The sequence below is a fragment of the Phascolarctos cinereus genome, unplaced genomic scaffold (genome assembly GCF_003287225.1).
Source record: "Phascolarctos cinereus isolate Bilbo 61053 unplaced genomic scaffold, phaCin_HiC Scaffold_4;HRSCAF=312, whole genome shotgun sequence".
Lineage (NCBI taxonomy): Eukaryota > Metazoa > Chordata > Mammalia > Diprotodontia > Phascolarctidae > Phascolarctos > Phascolarctos cinereus.
The window spans coordinates 223,582,504-223,609,394 of record NW_027555847.1 but is presented as its reverse complement, the minus strand read 5'-3'; the positions used below and the strand labels follow the sequence as shown (position 1 = coordinate 223,609,394).

Here is a 26,891-nt window from a genome sequence, read left to right as displayed (position 1 = left end):
GGAGGCAGAGCCAAGATGGTGGAGTAAAGTCAGGGACTCACCTGAGCTCTCCCCCAAACCCCTCCAAATACTTTTAACTAATGACTAGAAAAATTCTAGAGCAATACAACCCACAAAAAGAAGGAATGGAACAATTTTCCAGTCCAAGACAATGTAGAAGGTTAACAGAAAAGATCTGTTGCACCAGGATGAAAGAGGAGCACAGTCAAACACAGGCCATGATAGCACAGACTTGGCCTCACCAAACCAGGAGCAGGCCTCTGGACAACAGAATCACTGGCAACAGTGGCAGTTTACAGACCTCTCAGCCCACAGACTCCAAAGGGAGCTTAAAAGGTCACCAGGAAAGTTCTGTGGCACCTGGGTAAGAGTGGAGTGCAGTCCAACACAGGCCATGTCAACACAGCCCCAGCCACAGTCGAGCAGGAGCAAGAAGCTACTGAATTAGCAGTAGCAGCAGCTGCTTCTGTAGCTCTCAGCCCACAGATGGCAAGGGGATCAAACACTGGTCAGATGGAGATTACAGGGGTCTCTTTGCTAGCACTGTGGCAGAACTGTGATGTTTTGCCCATACTCAGATCAGGTAGCAGTCCTGGGTGGAAGTCCCAGGGTGAGTAGAAGCACTAGTATAGCAGATCTTGTGGCCACAGTAGAGGGGGGAACCATCCTCACAGTTGCAGGGCAGAAAAGAGTGCTTGTGGTTCCTCACAGACCAAAGCACAGGCCAGAAAAGTAATGAACACCTCTTCTTAGATCATACCACCTTGAAAGAACTGAAAACTTACAGGTCCCAAGAAGTATCTCTGAACACAGCTGCACAAAACTCCTGAATCTTGGAACAGTAACCCACCACCCTGGAAGCAGAGCCCTACTTTAACACAGACTTAAAAGTCAACTAATGGGCTGAGAAAGTGAGCAAACAATGGAAAAATACTCTGACTATAGAAAGTTACTATGGTGACAAGGAAGATCAAAATACACACTCATAAGAAGACAATAAAGTCAAAGCTCCTACATCCAAAGCCTCCAAGAAAAATAGGAATTGGTGTCAGGCCATGGAAGAGCTCAAAAAGAATTTTGAATATCAAGTAAGACAGGTAGAGGAAAAAATGAGAAGAGAAATGAGAGTGATGTAAAAAAAAATCATGAAAAAAGAGTCAACAGTTTGGAAAAGGAGACATCAAAAAATACTGAAGAAAATAACACCCTAAAAAACAAACTAGACCAAACGGTAAAAGAGGTCCAAAAAGCCAATGAAGAGGAGGAGAATGCATTAACAAGTATTGGTCAAATGGAAAAGGAGGTACAAAAGCTCACTGAAGAAAATAATTCCTTAAAAATTAGAATGGAGCAAATGGAAGCTAATGACTTTATGAGAAATCAAGAAACAATAAAATAAAACTGAAAGAATGAAAAAATAGAAGACAATATGAAGTGTCTCATTGGAACAACAATGGACCTAGAAAATAGATCCAGTAGGGATAATTTTAAAATTATTGGACTACCTGAAAGCAATGATAAGAAAAAAAGAGCCTAGACAGTATCTCTCAAGAAATTATCAAGGAAAACTGCCCTAATATTCTACAACCAGAAGGTAAAATTGAAATTGAAAGAATCCACCAATCACCTCCTGAATGAGATCCCAAAATGAAAACCACTAAGAATATTATAGCCAAATTTCAAAGTTTCCAAGTCAAGGAGAAAATATTGCAAGCAACCAGAAAGAAACAATTCAAGTACAGTGGAGCCACAATCAGGATAACAAAAGATTTAGCAGCTTCTACATTAAAGGGTCAGAAGGATTGCAGTATGATAATCCAGAGGGCAAAGGATTTAGGATTAAAACCAAGAATCACCCACCCAGCAAAACTGAGTATAATCCTTGGGAGGGGGGAGGGGGAATGCATATTCAAGGAAACAGAGGACTTTCAAGCATTCTTGATGAAAAGACCGAAGCTGAATAGAAAATTTGACTTTCAAATACAAGACTCAAGAGAAGCATAAAAAGGTAAAAAGGAAAGGAAAATCATAAGGGACTTAATAAGGTTAAACTGTTTACATTCCTACATGAGAAGATTATATTTGTAACTCATAAGGACTTTCTCATTAGGACAGATAGAAAGAGACAGACAGGTCACAAGTGTGACAGAGGTCACAGGTGTGAGCTGATTATGAAGCGATGGTATCTAAAAAAAGTAAAATTAAGGGATGAGAGAGGAAAATACTGGGAGAAAGGAAAATGGAGAGATAGAATGGGCTATGTTATCTCACATGAAAGAGGTAAGAAAAAGGTTATACTGTCCAAGGGAAGAATGAAGAGGTGAGGGGGAGTGAGTGAACCTTACTTTCATCAGAATTGGCTCAAAGACAGATCTCCTGCTGTTTTTGAAGTTTGCACTTGGCAGAGCTGAGCAGATGATCAAAGGCTGTGGCTATAGTGGGGCGGTGGGGGAGAGGGGGAGCAGCAACTGTGTATCTGGTTGGTGTGGTACTGCAGGAAGCAAGAACATTTTCTGAACAGCATGGATGGTGTTACAACTGTGGCTTAAGGGAGGAGGAGAGAAGTCCCTGAGGTTGAGCCTCAGGACAGAATTAAGAAAAAAAACCAAACAAACCAGTAAATAGAATTGTAAGCCTAGGGCAACTTTACCTACAACTAGGAATTAAAACTTGATTATAGTAATACTAATAATTAGCTGACAAAAATAAAATAAGACAAAGTAAAAGTCAAAATGGGTAAGCAAAGGAAAAAGAACCCTACCATAGATAGGTACTTTGGTGTTAAAGAAAATTATGAAAACAAAATTAACCAATTGCAAAAAAAGATACATCTTTATGTGAAAATTTTAAATAGTCATCATTTGATTTCATGATGTCAGACTGAAGTACAAATTATGCTTAACAGTATACTTGTTTTAGATTATACATATGTAGTTGTGCAAAACATTTCCATAATAGTCGTAATGTGAAAGGAAACATAGACCAAAAATAAAAACGAACAAAAAAAAAAACTCAAGAAAAATAAAGTAAAAAAAAAAAGACTGTTTCAATCTGTATTTAGGCATCATCCATTCTTTCTCTGAGGATGGATAGCATTTTTCACCATAAGTTCTTTAGAGTTGTCTTGGATCATTGCTTTGTTGAGAATAGCCTAGTCATTCAAAGGTGATTATCTTACATACAATAAGTTCTACATAGTACATTTCATATTGCATCAGCTCATGCAGGTCTCTCCAGGCTTTTCTGAGAGCATCCAATTCATCATTCTCCACGGGGCTTACTGTTTGTTGAAGCAGTGGAGTGACCAGGAGGTGTCTCCACTTCACTTAGGCCAAACTTCAGCCCCTGGAATCTTCTCTGAGGTCCTCTCAAGATGTATTAGGAGGACAACTGCTTTACTCCTTTGTTTTTGCTGGTCTACATCCATTTTGTGTCTATTTTCTGTTTGGGGGGGAAATTTGGAGAGCCTGGAAATTCCTGACCTACTCCACCATCTTCCCAGAATACAAGTCTTAATTTTCTCTATCATAAGTTTTTTTTTTAATCTGCTCCTGCCTATGTAACCCGACCTCTTATGATTAGCAGGTAACTTGCTTAAAATTATCGTAATGTATCTTAGAAAAGAATTTTATGACCTACCTACATCTTGCTCTCCTCCCTGTGTAAAACAAGCCTAAAAAAGTTTATTCATTTGAGTCATAGGATCATAGCTCAACCTTTTGATTTTGTAAATGAGGAAATTGAGGCCCAGCAAGTTTAAATGATTTGTACAAGGTCATACAAGTGGTAAGAACCAGAGGTGGAATTTGAATTCTGGTCCTCTAACTCCAAAAGTACTTTCGTTTGTAGAAATGTTGAAAGACATCTATAGTGCTAGTATAAAGAAGCCTCACCATTTTTCCTTTCCCTTCGTTTATCTGGGTCACTTATCAACCATTTGGCCAGGTAAGTAAAATCACTATGGAGTTACCATGTGACCTTTCAAGGACCAAGATTCACAATGAAGGGAGTCACAAGTAAGCACAAAGGATTCCCATGTGTTGCATTCTGCCAGGACCAAGACTTTAAAGAAAAGACTGCCTTTATACAGTGTTACTGTGTCTGGTCTCTCTTAATCCTTTTGGAATCCTGGGTAGAGTTTGTCCCAGCCTTACTCTCTGATGTATAGAAAAACATGTAATTTTTATCTTTCATGTCAAGTATCAAAATACAAATTAAAAGAGGGTGGCATTAATCAGTATTAGCATTAACTGATATTATTGAGCATACAGGCTGTTCAAGGTGCTGAACACTGAGCACTGTAGAAGACCCTTGGTGTACCAGAAGGAATTTACAGTTTAAGTAAGGAAAGATTGGATAGAAAAACATAAAGACCTTAGAAGTTAGCATCTTTTAGACTGATCTTTGGGATGGGATGAGCTAAGGCAGTTGGTTAGAATTCTCCCCATTATTATTTTACCTGGTTCTGGAGAGGCTAATGACAGCAGTAAGACAATAGAATTTAATTAAAAGTATAAATATTGACAAAGAGGAGATAAAATGGTCCCTATTGTACAGACAATATGATGGCTTACCCAGAAAGCCCTACACAATATATAGTTTTCAATGGGAAGAGTTGAAGTCTTAAAATTCTGGATTGACTTTTGGCTTTATATTGTTTGAGGAAAGAAAGGATGGAGAGAAAGGTACCCAAAGATTGAAGACAGAATTTGGGATAGGCCCTCTTCACCCTGGCTTGATCATGTGATTTCTAATGCTACTGTGAAAAAATGACCAATCATTTATGCATCGCCACGTTTGAACTTCACAAAAACCTTGTGAAGTGTGTATTATAGATATTGTCATTCCCATTTTACAGTAAGAAAACCGAGTCTCAGAGGAGATGTGAGTTATAGGTGATCACATAACTAGAAAGTGTGAGAGGCAGGATTTGAATACAGAATTCTATGGACTATATCCCATGGCTTCTGAAATAGAACATATTTAATATGCAATTTTCATAGAAATTTTCCAATTCTTATTCTTTTTTTTTTTTTGAAAGGGGTTGGGAGAGTGATGAGAGGGTGAGGTTGAGTGAAGAGTCTTTTTTTTAATGCCATCAATTCCTTGGTTTCTTTTCCTCAGCATCAAATCTTATTCTAGGCACAAGCTTCAGAATGATTGGCTTCTTGGGCTTCATAAAACCTTTTGTGTCTAATTCCAAGGGAATCTGTAGAGGGAAACAAATGGAATGTACTGAATTACTTGATTATTAATTAATTTTAATTAATGCTTACCAACTATATGCGAGGCACTAGGGATGCTAGGATATGCTAGGAGCTAGAGAATGCAAAGACCAAAACTTAACAGTCCCTCAAGGAGTTTGCATTGTATTGAAAGGTAAACATGTTCAGATACAAATGTGTGTGTGTGTGTGTATGTGTATACATATATGTATGTATGAAAATTTCTTATGTGTGTGTTTATGGACACACAGAAAGAAAATATAAAATGATTTCAGTGGTAAGGAGAACACAAACAGTATGAGGAGGGGTATTAGGAATGTCCTCAAGTAGGAAAAGCATTTGAGATAAACCTGGAAAGAATCTAGGATTCCAGGAGGTAGAGTCCAAGAAGTTGTGCATCCCAGGGATTAGAAATAGCATGTGTGTGATAGGCCTGGGCAAGGGTGTGTGGAGCCAGCTCTCAGCGGCTCTGAGGATTGTGAAATTTTCAGTGTGAGAACTTAACACTTCAAATCGCTACCAATCAGGACTTGATTCATTGTTTTGGTGATGGTCTAGACTTAAAGTATTAATTATGCAGACTAAACTTAAATACATTCTGCCTCCCATGCCTGCCCAGTTATTAAACATTTTCCAACATGCTCCTCTACTGCTGTATAAATGTGGCTTGAATCAGCAGTGTGTGTTTGGAGGCCTGGTGACTATAGGCTGATAACAATAATCATAATGATTATTATGACAATCATATATTGTTATATATTACATATTGCATATATAATAATGAAAACTACAACTGGCATTTACATAGTATTTTAAGGTTTGCCAAATGCTTTACAACTACCCTCTCATTTGAGTTTCATGACACCCTTGCCTATGGTTCCTTCTATCTCTGAACCAGTGTGGTCAAATTCAAACAGGAAACTGGGGGCCACTAAACCATACATAAGGATACCTGGTGGCTATATATTGATTTATTTTCAAGCTATAATGTGATCTATTCTTATTGCATTTTTATTTATTTTGCTAAATATTTCACAAGTACCTTTCAATCCAGGGTATACATACATACATACAAATATGTGTGTGTGCATGTGTATACATATACATATGCATGTATGTGTATATACATACATATATGTGTACATACATACATACATATATATATGTTAAATATTTCCTAAATACATTCTAATCTGGAATTCAAAAAGAATGCTGTAGGTTGCAAGGACCTTGTGTTTGACACCTATGCTCTGAATCCCTTTATGACTTGAATACTGCTCTCCTCAGTCAATAGAACCTAGCTTGGCGGCTCTGAAGAAAGAATAAAAGAAGGTTTTCTGAGAACAATCTATGACTATGGTTCTAAAGGTCCTCTGCAGTTCTAAATTTCTACTCAATTAAATCTGACAAATATTTGTTTATTTAATTGAATGCCTACTATGCATATGGCACAGTGCTAGGTACTTATGGGGCACCCAAAGATGATCACTCCTTCTCTCCACCAAGAATTTATCATCTAGTGCACAGGATAAGACAAGTATAAAAACATTGCTCAAAGGCAACATGGGATATTTGCCATGAGAGCAATACCAGCAAAATTATTGGTGTGTATATGTGTGCATGTGTGTATGTGTGTAGGGGAGGTGGAGTGTGTATGTCAGGGAAGGCTTCATCAAGGAGGTAACTAGTTAAGAAGCCTTGAAATACTGGTGCCATTTCAACAGATGGGGCCTGAGGGCAAGGGAATTCCAGCTAAAAAGGATGGCATAAGCAAAGACACAGAGGTGGGGAAACTCAGGAGGGTGTTCAGGAATGTTGATTAATAACATTTAACTGCAGCTACCGAAGTAGTGAGAGAGAAGTCTAGAAAGATAGAATGGTGCCAGATTGAGGGCCTTGAGGGTCAGGCCAAGGAATTTAGACTCAGTTTAGTAGGCAGAGGGGAACCATCAAAGTTTTTCAAGGAGTAGATTTTCTGTTGACCATATTGCCTCAATAGCTCCTACAATTCAGAATAAAAAGGAGAAATAAGATGCAGGGGTCCCTTCCAACCAACAATAAGACAACTGAATGGTGAGTAACTATAATGACCAAGAGAAAAACACTTCTCTTCTTCCACTGGAAAGGTGGGGAGCTATAGGTATGGAATGTTGCATCCATGGTCAGATGTGACTGATGTGTCAGTGTTTTGCTAAACTGTTTTTTCCCTACCTTCAATCTTTGCTATAAAGGAATGTTCACTGGATGGTGGAGTATATTTGGAGATGAATTCAATATAAAACAAAAGGCATCAATAAATAGGAAAAAATTGAGTATATGCTAAAATAAAATAGGAGAACTACATTCGTTAAGGAACATACATCACTTGTTATACTGACTTAACCTATTGAATATTAAATCCAGAAATTCTGATTTGGAAAGAGAGATCAAGATTTCTCTCACCGGGGTCTCTTTGCAGGTCTCCAAGGTAAAATTCTGTAAGAGCATGATCAGGGCAGTCTTCATGGTCAGCATTGCAAACCTCATTCCAATGCAGTTCCGAGGACCAGCTCCAAAGGGAAGGAATACATATGGGTTGATGGATTTTCTTCCTTCTCGATCAAACCTGATCCCGAAGAATAAGTTGAAAACAAATGCTGAGAAGGTAAAAACCTATTTGGCCTTCAAATTGGATCCAAACTCCATGGAAATTTCCTTTATTGTTCCTTCTTTCTCTTTTCCATTCCCCTCCATATTTAGAGTGTTCACCAACCATACTTAGACCCATGTTCTGTGAGAGGGAAGTTTATTGAGAACCCAGTCTTGAAACGATGCTCACCCAAGGCAGCATGCATAAGACTGGCTGATGTGGTCATTCATTCATAGTAAGACTGGACTCTGAGCTTGGGAGGCTTCAGGGCCGAAGAGTGGAGATCATAGAATATCAGAGCTGTAAGAGACCTTACAGCTCATCTAGTCTAACCACCTCATTTTACAGAGGAGGAAAGTGAGGCTCCCCCCAAAGTTAAGTGACTTGTCCAAGGTCATTCACCTAGCAAGTGACAGAGCCAGGATTCAAATGCAGATCTTCTGACTCCAAACCCAACATTCTTTCCATTTTTCTATGGGTTGTATTCAGAAGGGGCTCTTGGGGTCAGATAAGCATGAAGTTTTCTGGATTATTATTGGTGAAGAGATCAGGAAACATCAAACTCTCTCTCCTAGAAAGGCAGTCTGTGTGATTGCAGACAGGAATAGCCATGGTGATTTTTTAAAAGGTGAAAATTGGGTTAAAATGAATACCAGAGAAATCTTGAAAGTGAGAAGTCGTTGGTACTACATGTAGCTTGAGGTAAGGGGAAGGGATCAAGGTGTATAAATGGAGATGGAGTCATTGTTGCCCAGCAACCAGAAAGCAGACCTTTGTTGCCACCCTTTTAAATATGACTGCCTATATGTAAAAGCACCTCAGGTCTTTCTTATCACCAGCTGGTGGCACTACCTCCTTCTCTAAATCTTATTGTCTCCCAGGCAGTTCCAGCTGCCTGGTCCCCTTTCTCAGAACCATAAAGTCCAGGACAATTCCCTTAGTTACATACCTTAGGAAAGGCTTTCAATGCCATTGCCACCAGTGATAATGCCAACCTGGGTTAAAATTAGGTATATAGACTTGGCTGTTAAGCAGAGGCAGCTGGGTCATGATGCGGCTGTCTCAGGAGAGGCCAAAATTCCTTTCAGAATTTGCTGTGCACACAGGCTGTGCTGTTTAATTGTCCCCTATGAATACATTGGGTAAAAACTTCTGTTTCTGGGAAACAGGTAGATTTGTAAAGCAAGTTTGCAAAATAGCCCTGGATTGGGAATCAGCTCACCTAGGTACAATTCCCAGTTCTTCTTTTTTATTAATTAATAATAATATCATTATCAGCATGGCATAGTGCACAGAGAGCTGGCCTTAGAACCAGAAGACCCAGGTGTAAGTTGTTCCTTTCACACACAGGCTGTATGAGAGTAAGACTTTTAACGTCTCAGAGCTCTAGGCACTCTAAGACACTAAATTTCAGAGAAGATGCCTACCTGCATTAGTAGAGGCAGTTCCTTATACCAATGAAACTATAGGCCCAGTCCCCATCCTTACTATTCTCATCATCATCATCATCATCATCACATCATCATCATCATCATCATCATCATCATTGTTAATATGTGGATTTGTACAAAGAAGATACTGACCTTTGCCCAAACTTGAGGGCTTGTCCCTGACTGAAGTTACACTTAATACTTCTACAACCCACACCTGAGGCTTCTAAATCTTGATCAGCTTCCTGCTCCAGGGTCTCTATTGCCATCACTGGTTCCTGCCTCATTTGTCAGGTTTTGACCCCACAGTGATGCCAGAATAAGACTTGCTCATAATCACAGCTGGGAAATTGCATTTTATTTTCAACACATCTTTACCCTTCCTTGTTGCTCATTTGTCTGGCCCTGGGCCAATCTCCCCATGGCTCTGGCTTTAATATCTAGCTATAAACCCCAGTGTTACAGCTGCTCAAAGCTAGTCTCATTGTCATTTTCTTCAATACAGTTAATTAAATTCCATGCACAATATATGACCCCATATCATAAAGGCTCCCTGACTGGAGATGCTAGGGCTAACTGTCTATGATCCACATCTCACGGAAGCATCCTGATTACCTTTTCCTCAAAGTCTCAACAAGTGGCCCTCTAAAGTTAACCAACCTATGGCCTTCCCTTCACGTACCGTTCAGGACAGAACTCCTCAGGTTCTGGCCAGTACTCTGGGTCATGATGCAGAATGTGGACAGGGACCATCACCACTGTCCCCTTGGGAATGATTATCCCATTGATCTCAGCAGTTTTCTCACAGATTCTCTCTAGGCGTCCCGCAAGTGGGAAGAGCCTGAGTGTCTCATTCACCACCATGTCCAGATACTCCATCTGGAAGATGGTATCATAAGTGGGGGAGGCCTAAGGAGAGAAGTCAATATTGGCAGAAATGAAATCCATCAGTAAACATCTATCAAATGCTTAGTACATGTACGGCAGTATGCTAGAAGCAATGATGGGCACCCAAAGGAATTGGGTTCTGATTATTTCTGATTATTTTAATAAATAATAGGGGCAACTAGGTGGCACAGTGGACAGAGCACCGGCCCTGGATTCAGGGGGAGGGAGTTCAAATCTGGCCTCAGACACATAACACTTACTAGCTGTGTGACCCTGGGCAAGTCACTTAACCCCATTGTCTAGCCAAAAACAAATCAGTAAATAAATAATGACTCATTTGGCAGCTAGGTGGTACAGTCCCAAGAGTCCTAGACCTGGTGTCAGGAAGATTTGAGTTCAAATCCAGCCTCAGACATCTACTAGCAAAACATTTAACCTCTATATTCCCCAGTTCCCTCATTTGAAAAATGAGGATAAAAATAGCATCAACCTCCCATATTGTCGTGATGATAAAATCTTATACTTCTTGCAAAACAGTTTCCAAACTTTAAAGTGCTATATAAATGGCAGTTAACTATTTAGGAAGCAAGAGCCAACCATGGGCTCAGGCCTGGGGCTCATGCTTTGGGAGATACTAAGTATTTGAAAATAGAGTTCAAGCTCATAAGGAATTAATAACATATAATCATTCCTAAATCAGTGGAATTCATGCTTAGTACTATCTTGTCACTGCTAGAATAGATATCTGCTTCCATTCTCAGTATGACTATAATAGCACATCATGGATATAGTAGTTGGATCCAATAAGACTTTCAAAATTCATACACCCATTCAAAATTCTCCTACTGATTCATTGACCATTCTTTCATTCTTGTCCTTTCACATATCTGTGGCTTGGAGATGATGAAATTCTGAAATCATCTATTCTGTCAGCTTTGAGGGAATGTTTTTGCAACATCTTGCTAGCTTTGAGCAACTCTACTTTAAAATGTCTTCAGTTCAGATACAACTGGTTTGGAGGTTGCGATTCTTTGGATAAAGAATAAATGCAGAGCTTACCTGTCTGCTGTCTATGAAGGAATGGGTTGCTAAGCAAATGAATGGTGTAAAGAATTTATAAGGAAAATGTTTGAAATGGATGGAGAGAATACACAGTTTTCAAGTAATTTAAAAGCCCTCATTTATTTACAATTGCTGTGCTAATTATGAAGCATTATTTGGTCATTAAACATCCCCTCCTAGGACCTTCACTGCACAACACTTCCTATTAGCAGTTACTATATACATATTGCAAAGGAATAAAACTAATACTTCTTGGAAAATAGGCATTCCGATTGATTTTGCACCCTTGGTCTGAATCAGTAAGGCTTGACTGCTTTGGGTTAAATAGACAACATGGGTACTGTACATTTGCTATGGCAGATAGCATTGCACTGGGTGGCTCCCGTTTGGAGCACAAGAGAATTTTTGGCTGATTTGTCAATCACTCTTGCAGCAATTTCCAGGATTTTTTTTTTCTAGGAATGAGTCGGTTTTATTTCCATCACATGCTAGATCACCCAACACCCTTTGTGGGTCCATATCTTCTGTAGTTGGGTACTGTCATTTAGTCCTTGGTTAGCGATAGTCTTGAACTGTATAATTCCTTGTTTCACTCACCATTCCTAGTTCATAGTGGTCTACAATAAACACTCCTTTGTTACTAACTGTTTATTGGATGAGTTAATTGAGTCTTTTTGTCTGCTGATAGCATAAATATATCTATTTCTAGCCTTAGGAAATCCTATGTTATACAGAATACTTACGGTTAAGAGGCATCATGTCAAAGTGGGTATAGAATAGATTTTGAAGCTACAAAGACCTGAGTTCAAGTCTCTGGCACCCTGAGCAATTTATTTAACCTCTCAGAGCTTTAGGCAGCTCTCTATGACTATGATTTGTAGCAAAGGTACTGATGTACTTGGGCAGAGGAAGTTCCTCCCTAGGAGCTCTATTAACTAGTGCATTTTGAAATGAGAGGTTCAGTCCTTATCCTTCCCCCGCTTAGGCTGAGTTTAATTTTAAGACTTAACAAGAATTATTAACCTTGGGAGAATCTGTCAGTATTACTTGCCTTGAATGCAAGGGGGTGAGGAAGAAGAGGTGTCCTTCCATTCCTATGCTACTGACCTTTTCTTCTTATTGTGTTTAAGGAGAGAGAGAGAGACAGACACACAGACACAGACAGAAAAAGAGAGACAGATTTTTTTTTCCATTCTGGATATATAAACAATAATAAACAGCTATTGCATGCTAGATGTTTATTGAATTGAGTTAATTGATTAAATTGAGTAAATAAACATTACTTGCCCTTTTTACCTTGTTGGGTAGATTACTGTCTATCTCCTCGTGGAGTTTCTTCTGGATTTCAGGATGGGTGGCCAAGTTATAAGAAATGAAGGTGAGGGTTGTGCTTGTAGTTTCATAGCCAGCAAAAAGAAAAGTAACTGCCTGAGCCACAATCTCCATTTCAGTCAGAGCTTTGGGGAGAGAACCAAGTTATAAATGTGAGAGAAAGCAATGGTCAGGACCCTAGAGAGTACTCAAATTCATAGCCAAAAGGAAATATTTCACTCTGGTTCTTGGATGGGTGGAGCTTTGATCATGACTAATCAAAGCGAAATGTCATGTTAAATTTATTGTTTCTTCCCAGTCCTTGTAAAATGCCATTCTGACATGGATGAAATGAATTGGAAGTTCAATCTTAGTGGTTGCTGATGGAGGCTTTATGATGTCACTCAGCTGAGTACAACAGTACAACAATGATCTGGTGAGGATTTTTGCAATGGGAACAGAGTAGTAAAACAAAAATCATAGAACCAGAATGGTTAAGTGAGTTTTCCAAAAGTCACACAGCTACTAATAAATCCAAAGCTAGGATTTAGGTCTCCAAACTCTAGAGTCCATATTCTTTGGGAAAAAAAAAATTCTTTTGGCCTTTGATTTTGTATCAATGATACTTTCTTTGAAATCATGAATTGACTATGATGGACTACTATTTCATCATTGAGTTTATACTTTGTTCATATTCAGACATTACCCTTTGGAGAGTTATTCCTCTCCTTAGATCCAGGGTCATTTGTGGCCTGGGAATCAATCATTAATTGCAGGAAATCCATTCGATCCTGGGAACAAGAAAGGTTCAGAAAAGTGAAAATCAAGTTGAAATGGCTAAAGTCATATAAGCTACATCTGTCTTTCTGTGAACTCCATCTTTTTCTGTAGCCCATCATAAAACTTTCATTTTGAAAAGACTGGTAGAAGAAAAGGCCTATGCTTCTTAAACATTTCCAATACCTGATATACCTGAGAATTCACTGAATCTTGACAAGGAGAAGGTGCTCTCTTTGCCCTGTCCCTCAAACATCACATTTAGATTTTCCCTGATGCAGTCCTCTCTCCATCCATTCCTTAATAGCACTTAACCACACAGAGCTGGCTCCAGGCAAAACCATGGCATCCCTCTAGCTCCTCTCTAAGCCCTCCACATGCCCTTACACTCTCTCCTCTATATCTTTATCAAAATATACTCAACCTACTTTCACACTGGAAAAGATCAAATTAACTAATTCATGCTGAAGTGTTAACAACTGATCACCCCTTCAAGTAATGGGTGGCCAAGTTACAAGAGATGAAGGATGAGTATAATGCTTGTAATTTTGTGGCCAGCAAAAAGAAAAGTAACTTCCTATGGGGAAATTCCCATTTCAACAAGGGTTTTCTAGAGAAAGCAATTCAAAAGTGAGAGAAATGCAGCCAACAGGAGGATTTTGGATACCCTCCTTGTTCACAGTCGAAAGGAAAGGGAGGAGAAAGGGTAAGAGAATACAGATTTGTTAAATATCTACCATGCGCTAAGGCACTATGCTGAGATTTACAAATATTATCTTAATAAATATTTCACTATAGGCCTTTGATGAGTTGCAGTTTGATTCATTTGAACTGATGCAGAATGAAGCGAGGAAAACCAGAAAAATTTCTACTATGCATAAGTACTTCTACTATGATACCAAACACTGCAAAAATGAAAAACTTTCAAAGGTTTAAGAACCCTGATCAATAAAATGATGAACCATGATTCCATGTACATAAAGAGATATGATTTTGGATATGGCTAATATGGGGATTTGTTTTCGTTACTATGCTTGTTTATCATAAGAGTTTTCTTTTTTCCAGTGAAGAGAAGAGGGTAAAAATTAAATGCTTATTAACTGAAAAAATAATTTTAAAAATTAATAGCACAAAGCTATCAGCTAACAAATGAACCTCTAAAGGAGTGATTTTGGATGGCAGTAATAGGATGTAATACAGGTATTCTTCCTAGTTCTCCTCACAAGTCGTGCCCCAGCATGGCATAGTTTTCCTAACAGAATCTTCACCATCTTCACCTCATGCAAGACCTTGATATGTGTAGAGAACACCAGATATTGTATCAAGACGCTGGTTATGAAAAAGACGCGGCTGGGATTGGTAGCAGGCCTAGATGGGACTCCAGAGGACTTTCAGGACTAATAATTTAAAGTCCTTTCTGCCTCCTCTCTGTTCTCTGCTTTATGGTACTGACTAGTAAAGTATGACAGCGTCATCTTTGATTGACAGCAGAGTCTAATGAAGTAGACTCTCTCTCTCTCCCTCCCTCCCTCTCTCTCCTCTCTCTCTCTTCTCTCTCTCTCTCTCTCTCTTTCTCTCTCTCTCTCTCTCTCTCTCTCTCTCACACACACACACACACACACACACACACACACACACAATCATAGCTCCAGAGAAGATAGACAACTTGCCCAAGATTACATAGTTAGTTAGTTATTTGCAGGATTCAGAACAGAACCCAGGTCTCTTGACTCCCAGGCATGCCTCACACTGTACTGTCTTTTACATCATAAGACCACCCAAATTGAATATGGAACCTCAGTTCTTTTCAACTCCATAACCTGAATAGGATGTTGCCCTGAATACCAGATCTGAAATGCATTTATTGAATGTCTTCACCACTGTGACATGGGACAAATCACTTAAATTCTTGGTGCCTCAGTTTCCTCAGCTGTAAAATAAGAGAATTGGATTAGATAAACACTTAGTTTCCTTCTAGCTCTAAACTTAGGAAACTATGGGGAAAAAAAAAGCAAAAATGCATCTTTTGACAAAGATATTACTCACGCCCAAATTTCAGCAAAGCTGAAATACATACACATACATATGCTGTAGGGTTAGACCTACCCTTTTGTTGCTCTTTTGCCGGTCTGCCACGATATGCCGCGTTGCATTCACGAGAAGGTTTATAATCTCTTTAGAGAAAAGACTCACATTCAGTTTTTCCAATATGGGTACAAGAGAAGGAAACACCACTAGAGAAAATGGCAAGAGAAATGGATCAGTATAATATAAAGCAGGGAGAAGGAGGCTTTTCAGAGACTCTTTCTAGTGTCAATGATGGGACAAAGGGTTCAGTAGGAAAAGTGGGAGAAAACACTAGTGATATCATTATTCTGATATCCATCCTAGTTCCAGTCCAAGTCATTTAATACTATAGGATCATGATATAGAAGAATACTGGTTCTGGACCTAGGTTCTAACCCTGCCTCTGATACTTACTACCTGAGTGACTTTGGACAAGTCACTTCCTCTCTTTTGGTTTCAAGTTCTTTGTAAAATAAGGGGATTGAGCTAGATGGCCTTTGAGGTCCCTTCCAGATGTAAATTTATGATCCTAGAAGCCTTTGATTTAGGTTAATAGTCTGTTCGTATTACTATTAAAAACTTCTAATTCCACAAAAATGTTTAATTGTTGGACTGACTTTTAATGAGATACAATTCAATGGGGAAAAAAGCATTTATTGTACAAAACTCAGTGTTAAGCATCTAGAATAAGGGCAAATTTGTGTCATGGACCCCTTGAACAGTCACCATGGTGAAGCTTATAGGCCTTTCTCAGAATAATGTTTTTAAATGCACAAAACAAAATGTAAAGGCAACCAATTACATTGAAATGTAGCTATCAAAAAGTTGTTTTTTTTTTAAACTAAGTTCATGAAGCAGCTGGTTGCTCAATGGATAGAGCACTGGGCCTGGAGTCAGAAAGACCTGAGTTCAAATCCAGCTTTAGATACTTTCTAGCTATGCAACCCTGGGCAAGTCACTTCACCCCTGATTGTCTGACAAAAAGATCCACTGAATCCCCAGGAAAAGGAAATGACAAACCACTCCAATGTCTTTGCCAAGAAAACCATATGGACAATTGGTCCATGAGATCACATTGAACATGACTGATTGACTGAACAACACAAAGTTTATGGACCGCAGATTAAGAATCGTTAGTTGATAGGAGTACAAAGACCACTAAGACATGGTATCTGGTCTATTTCAATAGCCTCCTAATAAGTATTTCCACCTTTGTTCTTTCTCCTCACCTTCTAATCCATCTTTCCCCCTGCCACTAAGGTAATTTTGTATTTCTTGGTCACTTGTATTCTGGTCACTCTTGAGCTCAGACCTCCATAGCAGCTACCTAATTCTTACAGAGTAGCATTCCATCACCTCTACCATATAATGCCCTGCATAATCTGGTATCACCTTGCCTACAAAGCTATTTTTTATGCAACTCCCCTCTAAAAACACAGTTTGCTAGCAAAACTGGACTGCTTTCTATCCCCTAAACACAACATGTGCTTATCATGCTGTTCCTCCTTTATATGATTTTCCATGTTGCCCTTGCTCTACCTGTAACACATCACATTTTTCCTTCCCTAGTTAAATTACTATTTAAGTCCAACTCAAATGTTACTTCCTTCAAGAAGTCTTTCCTTTTTCTCTCAAGCAATAAGAATTGTCCCCCTCAGACGACAGTACTACTTTTTTTTTGCATCTTATTAAAGTGCTAGTTGTGTTATACTATATGTGTATCTTATGTCTCAGTTAGATGGTAAGTTACATAGTGCAGGACCAGTAACTAACAGACCCTTCAAATGTCCCTCAGAGTCTAGGAAAAAGCCTTATACTATAGGTGCTTATTATATGAATTAAAATGCACTGAAGAATTTTAAAAGGAGTAGAGGAGATATCAGATTTACAGAAATCACTATAGCTCTAAGTAAAGTATAGCAGTGTCTGTGAGAAGAATAAAGCTCTCAAAATTCAAAGGGAGATACTGATTGAGAGGAATCCCAGTGAAGCCTGTTTGCAATGTGCTGATAAGCAAATGTATGATGAGAAAGTGAATGTAAGCTTGAAGTTTAGCAAAGAAAAATGATGGAAGCATGCCTGGGGGTCTCAGGTTTTTAGACCTAACCAGACCTATAGAGAAAAGGTGAAGAGTCCTTGGAGAGCCAAGCAGAGTGAAATATTCTATAAGTTTGGAAAATGAGTCTAATAAGGCCAAAATTTCAGTGAATCATTGTGGTGAGTAATGAATTTGGAATCAGAAAATCCTAGCTCTTCATTTCCCTTCCTTGGACCCATTTTCACATTTCTAAAATGATGATCTTGAGCCCTAAATCCAAGATCCAATAGATGATTTTTCTAATAAGCCTGTCTCCCACTCCAGAATTCTTTCTCCATTTCTCTATGTGGTAATGCTGCTTCCAAATGGGAATGTTGGTTGCAAAAACCATGGCCCTGGTTTTGGGTGATTTATGGGTCCTAAGTTCTAGTCAAACCAGCCTGGCTTTCAATCCATTCCCTGAATTTGGCACCCCCTATTCTACTTTCATGCCTGCATGTTCCTTGGTTCCCAGAATTCACTTTCTCCTCATTTTAATTTCTAAAAATCCTAGCATCCTTCAGGGCTCAGTTTATGTTCTATCTCCAATGAACAGCCTCTTCTGATTACTCTAGCATGTGTGTGAGTAATCTCCCTTCCCTCTCATCATGCATATTCATTCATTCAACAAGATACTAAGTGCCTGCAATATACAAAATACTATATAATGCTGGGGATAAATAGACAAAAACAAAACTGTACCTGCCTTCAAGAAGCTTGCATTCTATTGGTGGAAAGCAACATATATACATAGATATTTAAAAGGAAAAAGTATACAAAGTAGGTACAAAATTTATGTGTTAATGTATCCCCTGTAAAAGGGCAGTTAGGTGGCACAGTAGATAGACGGCTGGTCCCAGAATCAGGAAGATCTGAGTTCAAATTTGGCTTTAGACACTTAATAGCTATGTGATCCTGGGCAAGTCACTTAACCTGGTTTGCCTCAGTTTCCTCATCTGAAAAATGAGCGGGAGAAGGAAATGGCAAGCCACTGCAGTATCTCTGCCAATAAAACCCAAATGGGGTCACAAAGAGTCCTACATGACTAAAATGACTCAACAAAAATAATCCCTTGTAGAATGTAAATTCCTTGAAGGTAGAGACTTTATTGCTTGGCTTGGTTTTTGTCCTTATATACATAGCACCTCCCACAGTGCCTTGCACAGTAGACCTTTAACAAATGCCTATTAGATTGGTTCGATTTCCCAATTTGTCATTCCAAATGTCCTGCCAAAATACAAACACGTAATAATAATGAAAGCTAGCATGTGGATGGTGCTTTACAATCCACGAAGCACTTTGCACATATGATCTCATTTGACTCTCACAACACCCCTATGAGGTAAGGGCTATTATTGTCCCAATTTAACAGAGGAGGAAACTTAGGCTGACTTGCCCAGCTAGTCCAAGTCAGGATTTGACATCAGTTTTTCCTGACTCCAGATTCAGCATTCTAGCCACTGACCCACCCAGCTGGCTCAGGAAATTGAGGATTCTTCTCTCATGTGAGGAATGCATTCTGTCCTTTGTGCTTGGGATACTGCTGTCAAAGGTCTTCAGTATTACTTGAATATTGGGGCATGAAATACAGCCCTTTCCAGCTCTTGGGAAACTGAGCTACTACTGTGGAGCTACAAAAACACTCAGGTTGGGAATGAGCACTGATATAGCTGTTTTGATGAGGAATCAATATCATACATATTAAGATAAGCAGAGGATTTAAAAAGCTGAAAGAGAACAGCCCCTTGATGTGCACAAGCAGGGGGTCATTTGGCTTGTTAATGGAGTCGATGTCCACACCAAAAGAAGTGCTGGTGATGGTATCCAGGCTGTAGGCCCCAAAGATACTGCAGAGAGAAAAAAAAAATCATTGATTACAAAAACAGAAGTGGCAGCAATTCAAGATTCCCAGATGATCTTTCAAGTTTTTCTTAAGCACCCATGCTGTACACAGCTCTGTGCTAGGGATTATGGGAGATACCGAACAAGTGTAGCTACTGATGGCTTGAACACCATGTAAACATACACATACACACATATTGATCCAAGGAGGCTAGGAGTCCAAAGGCTTTAGTTTGCTTCCAGTTCTCTCTCTGTTTAGCTGAGTGGCATTAGATAAGCCATTTAACCTTTCTAGACTTCAGTTTCTTAATCTGGAAAATGAAAAGCGGGGACTCAATGATACCTGAGTTCCCTTCTAGTCCTAACTCTATGACGTTGTGTCACAAAAGTTTCTTCCAGGTCTGACACTCTAGGATTCTATGATTCTATAATATGGTATACAAGGAACTATAGATGTGTGGGAGAAAAGTAATAGCTACAATTATTTTGCAGCATCTTAATGATCTAACCAAGGAGAAATCCCCCACCCACTTAGTGGCCTAAGATGGAAAGTAAGGTGAAATAAAATATTTAAAAGTTATGCAAAGACACAGCTAAGCAGATGGTCTTAACTGTTATAACAACTACTTGCTCTCCTTAAAGAGACCTTTCAGTTTTGTCAAAAAGGACTTCTTTTAGAATTGTAAAAATATTTGGTCTCTGCTCTTGAACAAGGAATGTTTTCTTATTCCAAGAATAGATCCTAATACTTATATTCCAAATAATCCTCTTTTCTCCCTTGATTGATGCCCCTTTTTCTCTACCCTTCCTCTCCTAAGTTGCTACAGGATGTTACTGATTGACTATACATTTTCTCCAGCAGGGAGCACAGTACACTTAGTAAATGTTTGGGCTTTTTTGTTTGTTTTTTTTTTCAATTAAACAAGTTGAATTAGAGCTTATAGATTCACACCCTTTTAGAATAATAATAACAGTAGCTGACATTTTTTACGTTGCTGTAAGGTCTGCAAGGGGCATACTGTGTCTGCTCTCATGTGACCTATATAAAAACCCTGAAAAATAGACATTACATTATTATGTAGGCATTATTGTGCCTATTTTACAGATGGGCAAAAATGAGGTTTAGAGAGATTAGGTGACTTGTCTAGGGTCACACAACTAGTCAGTGTCAGATGAGGGATTAAAACTTAAATTATATCTAGCTTGACTGCAAGCTCAGTGCTTTTTCCACTCAACTCCAAACCATCAAAGATAGTCATCTATGCTGGATCATAAGAAAAGTGCTCTAGAACTATTTTAACTTCTGGAAGCCAAGACCTTGAAAAACCCAGAGAATATTGCCCCAGGAAAAATCCTGGAATAGTGGAGCCAGCAGAAAGACAAGGTGCAGTAGTCTTTTAGTTCGGGAGGCTAGGGGAATTAACAGTAAAGGCCCCTCTTGCTGTGGCTAAAGGGGACCATTACAGAATCCTAGCAAGCCAGCAGCAAGCCCCACCTCAGCAAACTAGTGGGAGATTCTGAGACCCAAGGTGGTGGAACAGGCAAGTGCCAACACCAGGCACATCACCACCAGCTCCAGCTCAGCACCAGGTAAGTTTCCAGACACCTACAGCCTCCAGTTCCCAGCACCTGAGGCCCCCGGCACACAAAACCAATATCCAGGCCCCTAACCCCAGCACAAGAAGTGTGGGACAGTGCTCCCTGTGCCCCAGAAGCAGAGATGAACTTTAAAAGCAAAAAAAAAAAAGGCAAATAGCTTGAGAAAAAAACAAAATAGAAAAACAATGACGATAAAGAAGTATTATGGTGACAAGGAAGATCAAAACACAAATTCTGGAGAGGATAACATTATTAATATACCCACATCTGAAACCTCAAAGGGGAATATGAACTGGTCAGACACTATGTAAGTTACTTGACCTCTATATGCCTGTCCATTGTAACTCTCTATGATTCATTTACTAAGTCACAAATTATTGTGATGGGGGGGTGGGTAGGGTGAGTTTCCCCATGCCGGTAATATCATCAACTTATGTTTGCCCAATGCGTTACCATATATTTTCACACATAACAAGAACAGCCAACAATTATTGTGCACCTGCAAGTTTACAAGGATGGTTGAAGAGAATTTTCTCAGAACAATTCTGTGAGGTAAAGGATTATTATCATCATATTACAGAAGAGGAAACTGGGGCTTTGATCAGTGGAATGACTTGTCCAGAGTCAAACACCCTAATATAATTGGTTGAGTCATAATGAAAAACCTTGTTGTCCTAACTCCTGGTCAGACTAACGCTCTTTCTACTTGTGGATCTAATGATGAACTTGACCATTTCAGGGGATCAAAGACTTAGCTAGAACTATAAGGGACTTTAGGGGCCAAGAGTTCTTAATCTTTTGTGTGTCAGGAACTCTTTTGGTAGTCTGGTGAAATCTATAAACCTCTATTCAGAATAATGATTGTTGCCTTCATTCATAATGCTCATTTTCATAATGCAAAATTTCAGTTGGACATTAGTGAAAATAAAAACATAATCATTTTACATTCATGGTCATAGACTCCTTGAAATTTTGCCCCAGTCCTCTTAAGGGTTCCCAGATGCCAAGTTAAGAATTCCTGACCTAGTTCAACCACTTCATTTTGAGAACAAAGACTATGGTCCAAAGGGCACTTGCCAAGATAGTAAGTGGGCAGAGCCAGTATTTAAACCTGAAAGAGTAGTAAGGGAACTTGAAGATTACCTAGTCCAAGTCCAATCATTCAGTAGATAAGGAAACTGAAGGGCAGACACATTAGGTGATTTGTCCAAGGTCATATAGGTAATTAATACCAGCCCTGGATTTGAACTCAGGTCTTTGGACTTAAAATTCTGCACTCATTCCAACTGTACCACAGCTTTAGTTCTACACCACTCTCAGACTTTCCTAACTTCTTAGTCACCCAGAGCCTCTTTTCTTCAAAGCAAAAGTTGCTTTGGGAGCTACTCTGAGAAATGACTGCTCATAAGTTGGTCATCTCTTCCAGGCAGATTTGCGTTATAATATGGACCAAAGACTTAAGCTGCAAGAATGAAGGGCTGTAAGTAGAATTTAAGTCAAAAAGCACAATTTCAGGATTATTGGGGGCAGGTTGAGATGGGGGACATTGAAGAGGAAATTTCCTAATACAACTGAAAGATTTGATTCATAAAGAAGCCCTGCTTCTAAGTCTTACCACATTTGGTACACATCAAGAAGTGGGCTACTGGGGAAGTCATAGGGGAGTTTGTAGAAGAGATTCCTGCTCACTAGACAGAACTTCCACGTGAAGTTCTATTAAAAACTTTTGGTAAAGTTCTTTTATTTGGGGCTAATTAAATTTTTTCTTCTAATGCAAAATAGTAGCTCTTCTAAAACTTGCCTGTGACATTGGGAATTTAATTAAGGTGTCCAGTGACACAGAGGAAGCATATATAAGGGGCAAGAGTTGAACCTATCTGTCTTCTTGACACTGCAGCCAGCTTTCTGTCCTTTATACCATACTGCCTCCCTTGTAGTTGAGGCCAATGATCCCATTACATCTCTAAGCAAAATTCATCTTTTTATCTATTTCAATTTAATGTGGGCTCTGGGCCTATAGGCTTCGGATAATCTACATGTCTAGGCAAAGACAAATGTCTGTCTCCATGACTCTCTTTTTGTCTTTTTCTGTCCCTATTTCTGACTCTTTCTTCTTCTCTTCTCTTCTCTTTTCCTCCTCTTTTTCTCTCTCTCTCTCTCTCTCTCTCTCTCTCTCTCTCTCTCTCTCTCTCTGTTCTATGACTTCCTTGGTAGAGAGAACTCAAATAAGGAAACTTCATCTACTAATAACAGATTGTCAATTACTTGTCTTGGGATACATGAGGTTAAGTGATGTGTCCCGGGTCACATAGCCCAGTAAGCATCAGAGGTAGGACTTGGACACTGATTTTCAAGACTCTTAAACTGACTCTCTAGGTCCAGGGCCCATATTACCTTGAATTCTATTTTATTCAGTGAGAAGAGTCTCCATTCTAAATTCTCTAATCAAGCTTGCCCCAGTCTTGCAAAGGCAATTGTTTTACCTTGAAAACACTGGATGGTCATACTTACTCCTTCATATTCAGAGACTCATCTTTAGCCATTCTCTTCTCAATATTTTGCATGAGAACATCTCCATGGTGTTTGATAATGGGAAACATCTGAAGCAGAGACCAAAGTCAATCAGTCCACAATTGTTAGAATGTCCAACAGGTTATATATCACTGATTATGCTAGGTACATGAATTTCTCTGCATAGAATCAATTCTCCATAGTAAAGAAAATGGAAATTATTCTTAATTGAATAAGGAAGAAAATGTTTTCATTAATTGGCTTTATGTTTCACCCAGAAGGCCACCTTTGTTTCAACCCTTATCCTTACAAATCTCCACAAAATGTCTAAGTCTACTTACCTTGCAGACTACAACTATCTATTGGAGCTAAAACCATGAGCAAGCTCACAGTTGTGTTTCCCAGACCTAACGAAAATCACAAAATCAAGTCCAGAAGGGCATTGATCAGAGACTCCTTCCTAGTGAAGACTACTTAGGGCCTGCTAAAAGTTTGTGGTTCTCTGACCTGAACTGACACTGAAATCCTTGAAGAACTGAGTACTCAATGCCCAGAGAAAAAAGAAGCAAGTCCCAAATAACGTATAACAGAACCATAGTATTCCTTCTGGAAGTATACAGAATCTGACTCTAACATAAAGTCCTAGTTCAAGAAATAACATTGAGCTCTCTACCATATATTGGGCATCTCTTTATCACCCTTGTAAATGGGATCTACATGAGGGTATGAGAAGAGTGTCACGGAATGGCAAGCACACTTCACTGAGCAAAAACAACTGGCACTGCATATACACCATCTTTCTCACCATTTGCTTTTATTTCTTTCATGGGGGAGAATGAAGTCGAAGAAAAGAAAAAAGAATAAAAAAATAGAAGAGAGGGAAATATACAATTCATGATGATAACTCCGAATGTGAATGAGATGATCTCACCCAAAAACAACAGAAGAATTTACTATTGAAATAATTTACATGAAACACACTTGAAACATAAAAATTCATACTAAGTAAAAATAATGAGATAGCAAAATCTATTCTGCTTCAAAGGAAAAAAAAGTTGGGGTAGTAAACATGGTATTAGACAAAGCAGAAATGAAAATGGATTTGATTAAAAGAGACAGCAGAGAAATATTATGTTTTTAGGTAACAATATCAGTACACATACACATTTTTGTTCACTTGCTTTTCAGTTGTGTTCCAACTTTTTGTTATACCATTTGGGGTTTTCTTAGTAGAGATAATGGAGGGGTTTGCCATTTACTTCTCTAGCTCATTTTACAGATGAAGAAACTGAGACAAACAGGATTAAGTGACTTGCCTAGGGTCACACAGCCAGTAAGTATCTGAGGACAAGAAGGTAAGTCTTCCTGACTACAGGACAGCACTTCATCCACTGCACCACCTAGCTGATTTAAAGATATATATATATATATATATGTGTGTGTGTGTGTGTGTGTGTGTGTGTGTGTGTGTGTATGTGTGTGCGTATATGTGTGCATGTATGCATATATAGAGATATAAAATACATATATACATATACACACAAACACACACATACATACACAAATACAAATATATTCATGCATGTATGTGCATATGTATATATATTTGTGTATATGTATACACATATACATATGTGTATATGTATCATATACACACCTATGTGTGTATATACACGCACAAACCAACATATGCATATATATATATGTATGTGTGTGTATATGTGTGTATTATGTGTACATGCATGCATCCATACACAGAGACACTGAATGGTGAAATGAAACTAGTTATTGGGAGAAATAGGAAGTAAAACTACAATAATAAGGAACCTCAATGTGCTCCCTTTCAAAATCAAAAAAATCTAACAAAAAATAGATGATAAAGAAGTTAAGAACTTCAAAGGAACTTTAGATAAATTAGATAAGATAAATAGTGGTGATTACTGAATGGATAAAAAAAGGGTATACATATATCCTCAGGACTACATGGTGCCTTTACAAAAATTGACCAGATATTGGCAGGGATGCAGGTGGGAGAGAGAAGATTGATAAACAGAGGCAGAAAAGAAGTGACAAATACACCATTTACTGACCACAATGCAATAAAAATTGCATTCAATAAAGAGCCACTGAAGAGTTAAAAGTTCATTGGATCTTCCAGTAGGCAAGATAATGGAGTAAGCATTAAATCACTGTAGCTCTCCCGTATTCACCTCCAAATAACCATAAAATAGTGCCCCAGAGTGAATCCTGAAATAGCAGAGCCAGCAGAAAGACAGGGTGGAGTGGTCTTTCAGCCTGGGAGATTTGGAGTTTGGGCAAGAAAAGCCCATCTCAGGTAAAAGGGGAGAACGTTCCAGGACAGGAGAGTTCCAGCAAGCCAGTAGCAAGCTCCACCTCAGCAAAGTAGCAAGAGATCCTGAGCCCCAGTGTGACAGAGCAGGCAAAAACCAATACCAGGACCCCTCATGTGCCTTAGCATATCCAGGGGAACTGGCTGACTCCAGGACTGAGAACCACCACATGGTTCAGCACAGCCCAGGGCAAATAGGCATCCTCTGGGGGCCAGACCGGCTTGTGCTTCAGTGTAGCCCTCAGGGAAATGCAAACACCCCACCTAGCCTCAACACATGCCAGACACCACCACTAAGACCCCAGCTCAGCACCAGGTAAGCTGTCAGACCCCTACAGCCTCCAGCAGTGCCGGTCAACCCTCACTCCACCCCTCAACACAGCACCAGAAACAAGGGCCCTCTGTGGACCTCAGGGCAACATCTGTGCAGCCCCAGATAAATAGCCAAGGCCTGAAGCCACTGGCACAAGAATCCTGAGACAGAGCCCCCTCTACCTTGGGAGCAGAGATCAAATTTAAAAGAAAGGAAAAAAGACCAAAAAAGGAGCAAAAAACAACAAGAAATAGTAATAATAATAATAATCTGACCATAGAAAGTTATTATGGTGACAAAGAAGACCAAGACACAAACTTAGAAGAGGACAATAATGTCAAAACACCTAAGGGCAAAACCCTAAAGAAAAAAAATGGAAAGTGGTCTCAAGCCCAGGGATAACTCACGGAAGAGCTCAAAAAGGAGCTTAAAATCATATAAGATAGGTAGAAGAAAAAAATGACGAAAAATGAGGGTGATGCAAAAGAATTACAAAAAAAGACTCAATAGCTTGGAAAACTGCTTAGAAAGTAGAACTGGCAAAATCAGGGTGGAGAATCTGTGGCACTGAAGCCACATGTGGCCCTCTAGGTCAAGTGTAGCGCCTACAAAGGACCCACAAAGGAAGACGCTATCCATTTCCAGATAAAGAATTGATGGACTCTGAATGTAGACCAAAGCATATTTTTTCACTAACTTTATTCTTTCTCATGGTTTTTATTCCTTTTGATTGTTTCTTATTCCACAACTGCGATGAATATGGAAATAAGTTTTACATGATAGCATGTGTATAAACTATATCAAATTGCC

At 39.1% G+C, this 26,891-nt stretch overlaps 1 protein-coding gene across 4 annotated transcripts in view; it reads right to left on the bottom strand.

Annotated features, from left to right (window-relative positions):
* Nucleotides 1–2,813: 2,813 nt before the first annotated feature.
* LOC110201906 (cytochrome P450 3A24) overlaps nucleotides 2,814–26,891 on the bottom strand; it is a 56,859-nt gene continuing 32,781 nt past the window's right edge. For 3 of the 4 annotated variants that reach the window (XM_020977773.2, XM_020977777.2, XM_020977776.2), the window contains 8 exons: nucleotides 23,419–23,507; nucleotides 19,165–19,313; nucleotides 15,429–15,556; nucleotides 13,252–13,336; nucleotides 12,531–12,691; nucleotides 9,967–10,193; nucleotides 7,668–7,830; nucleotides 2,814–5,209 (listed from right to left, as the gene is read on the bottom strand). In XM_020977773.2, coding sequence (XP_020833432.1) covers nucleotides 5,099–5,209; nucleotides 7,668–7,830; nucleotides 9,967–10,193; nucleotides 12,531–12,691; nucleotides 13,252–13,336; nucleotides 15,429–15,556; nucleotides 19,165–19,313; nucleotides 23,419–23,507 — 1,113 coding nt within the window. In that variant the 3' untranslated portion in view covers nucleotides 2,814–5,098. The remainder of the gene's footprint in view (nucleotides 5,210–7,667; nucleotides 7,831–9,966; nucleotides 10,194–12,530; nucleotides 12,692–13,251; nucleotides 13,337–15,428; nucleotides 15,557–19,164; nucleotides 19,314–23,418; nucleotides 23,508–26,891) is intronic. The other variant, XM_020977774.2, reaches the window with a different exon arrangement.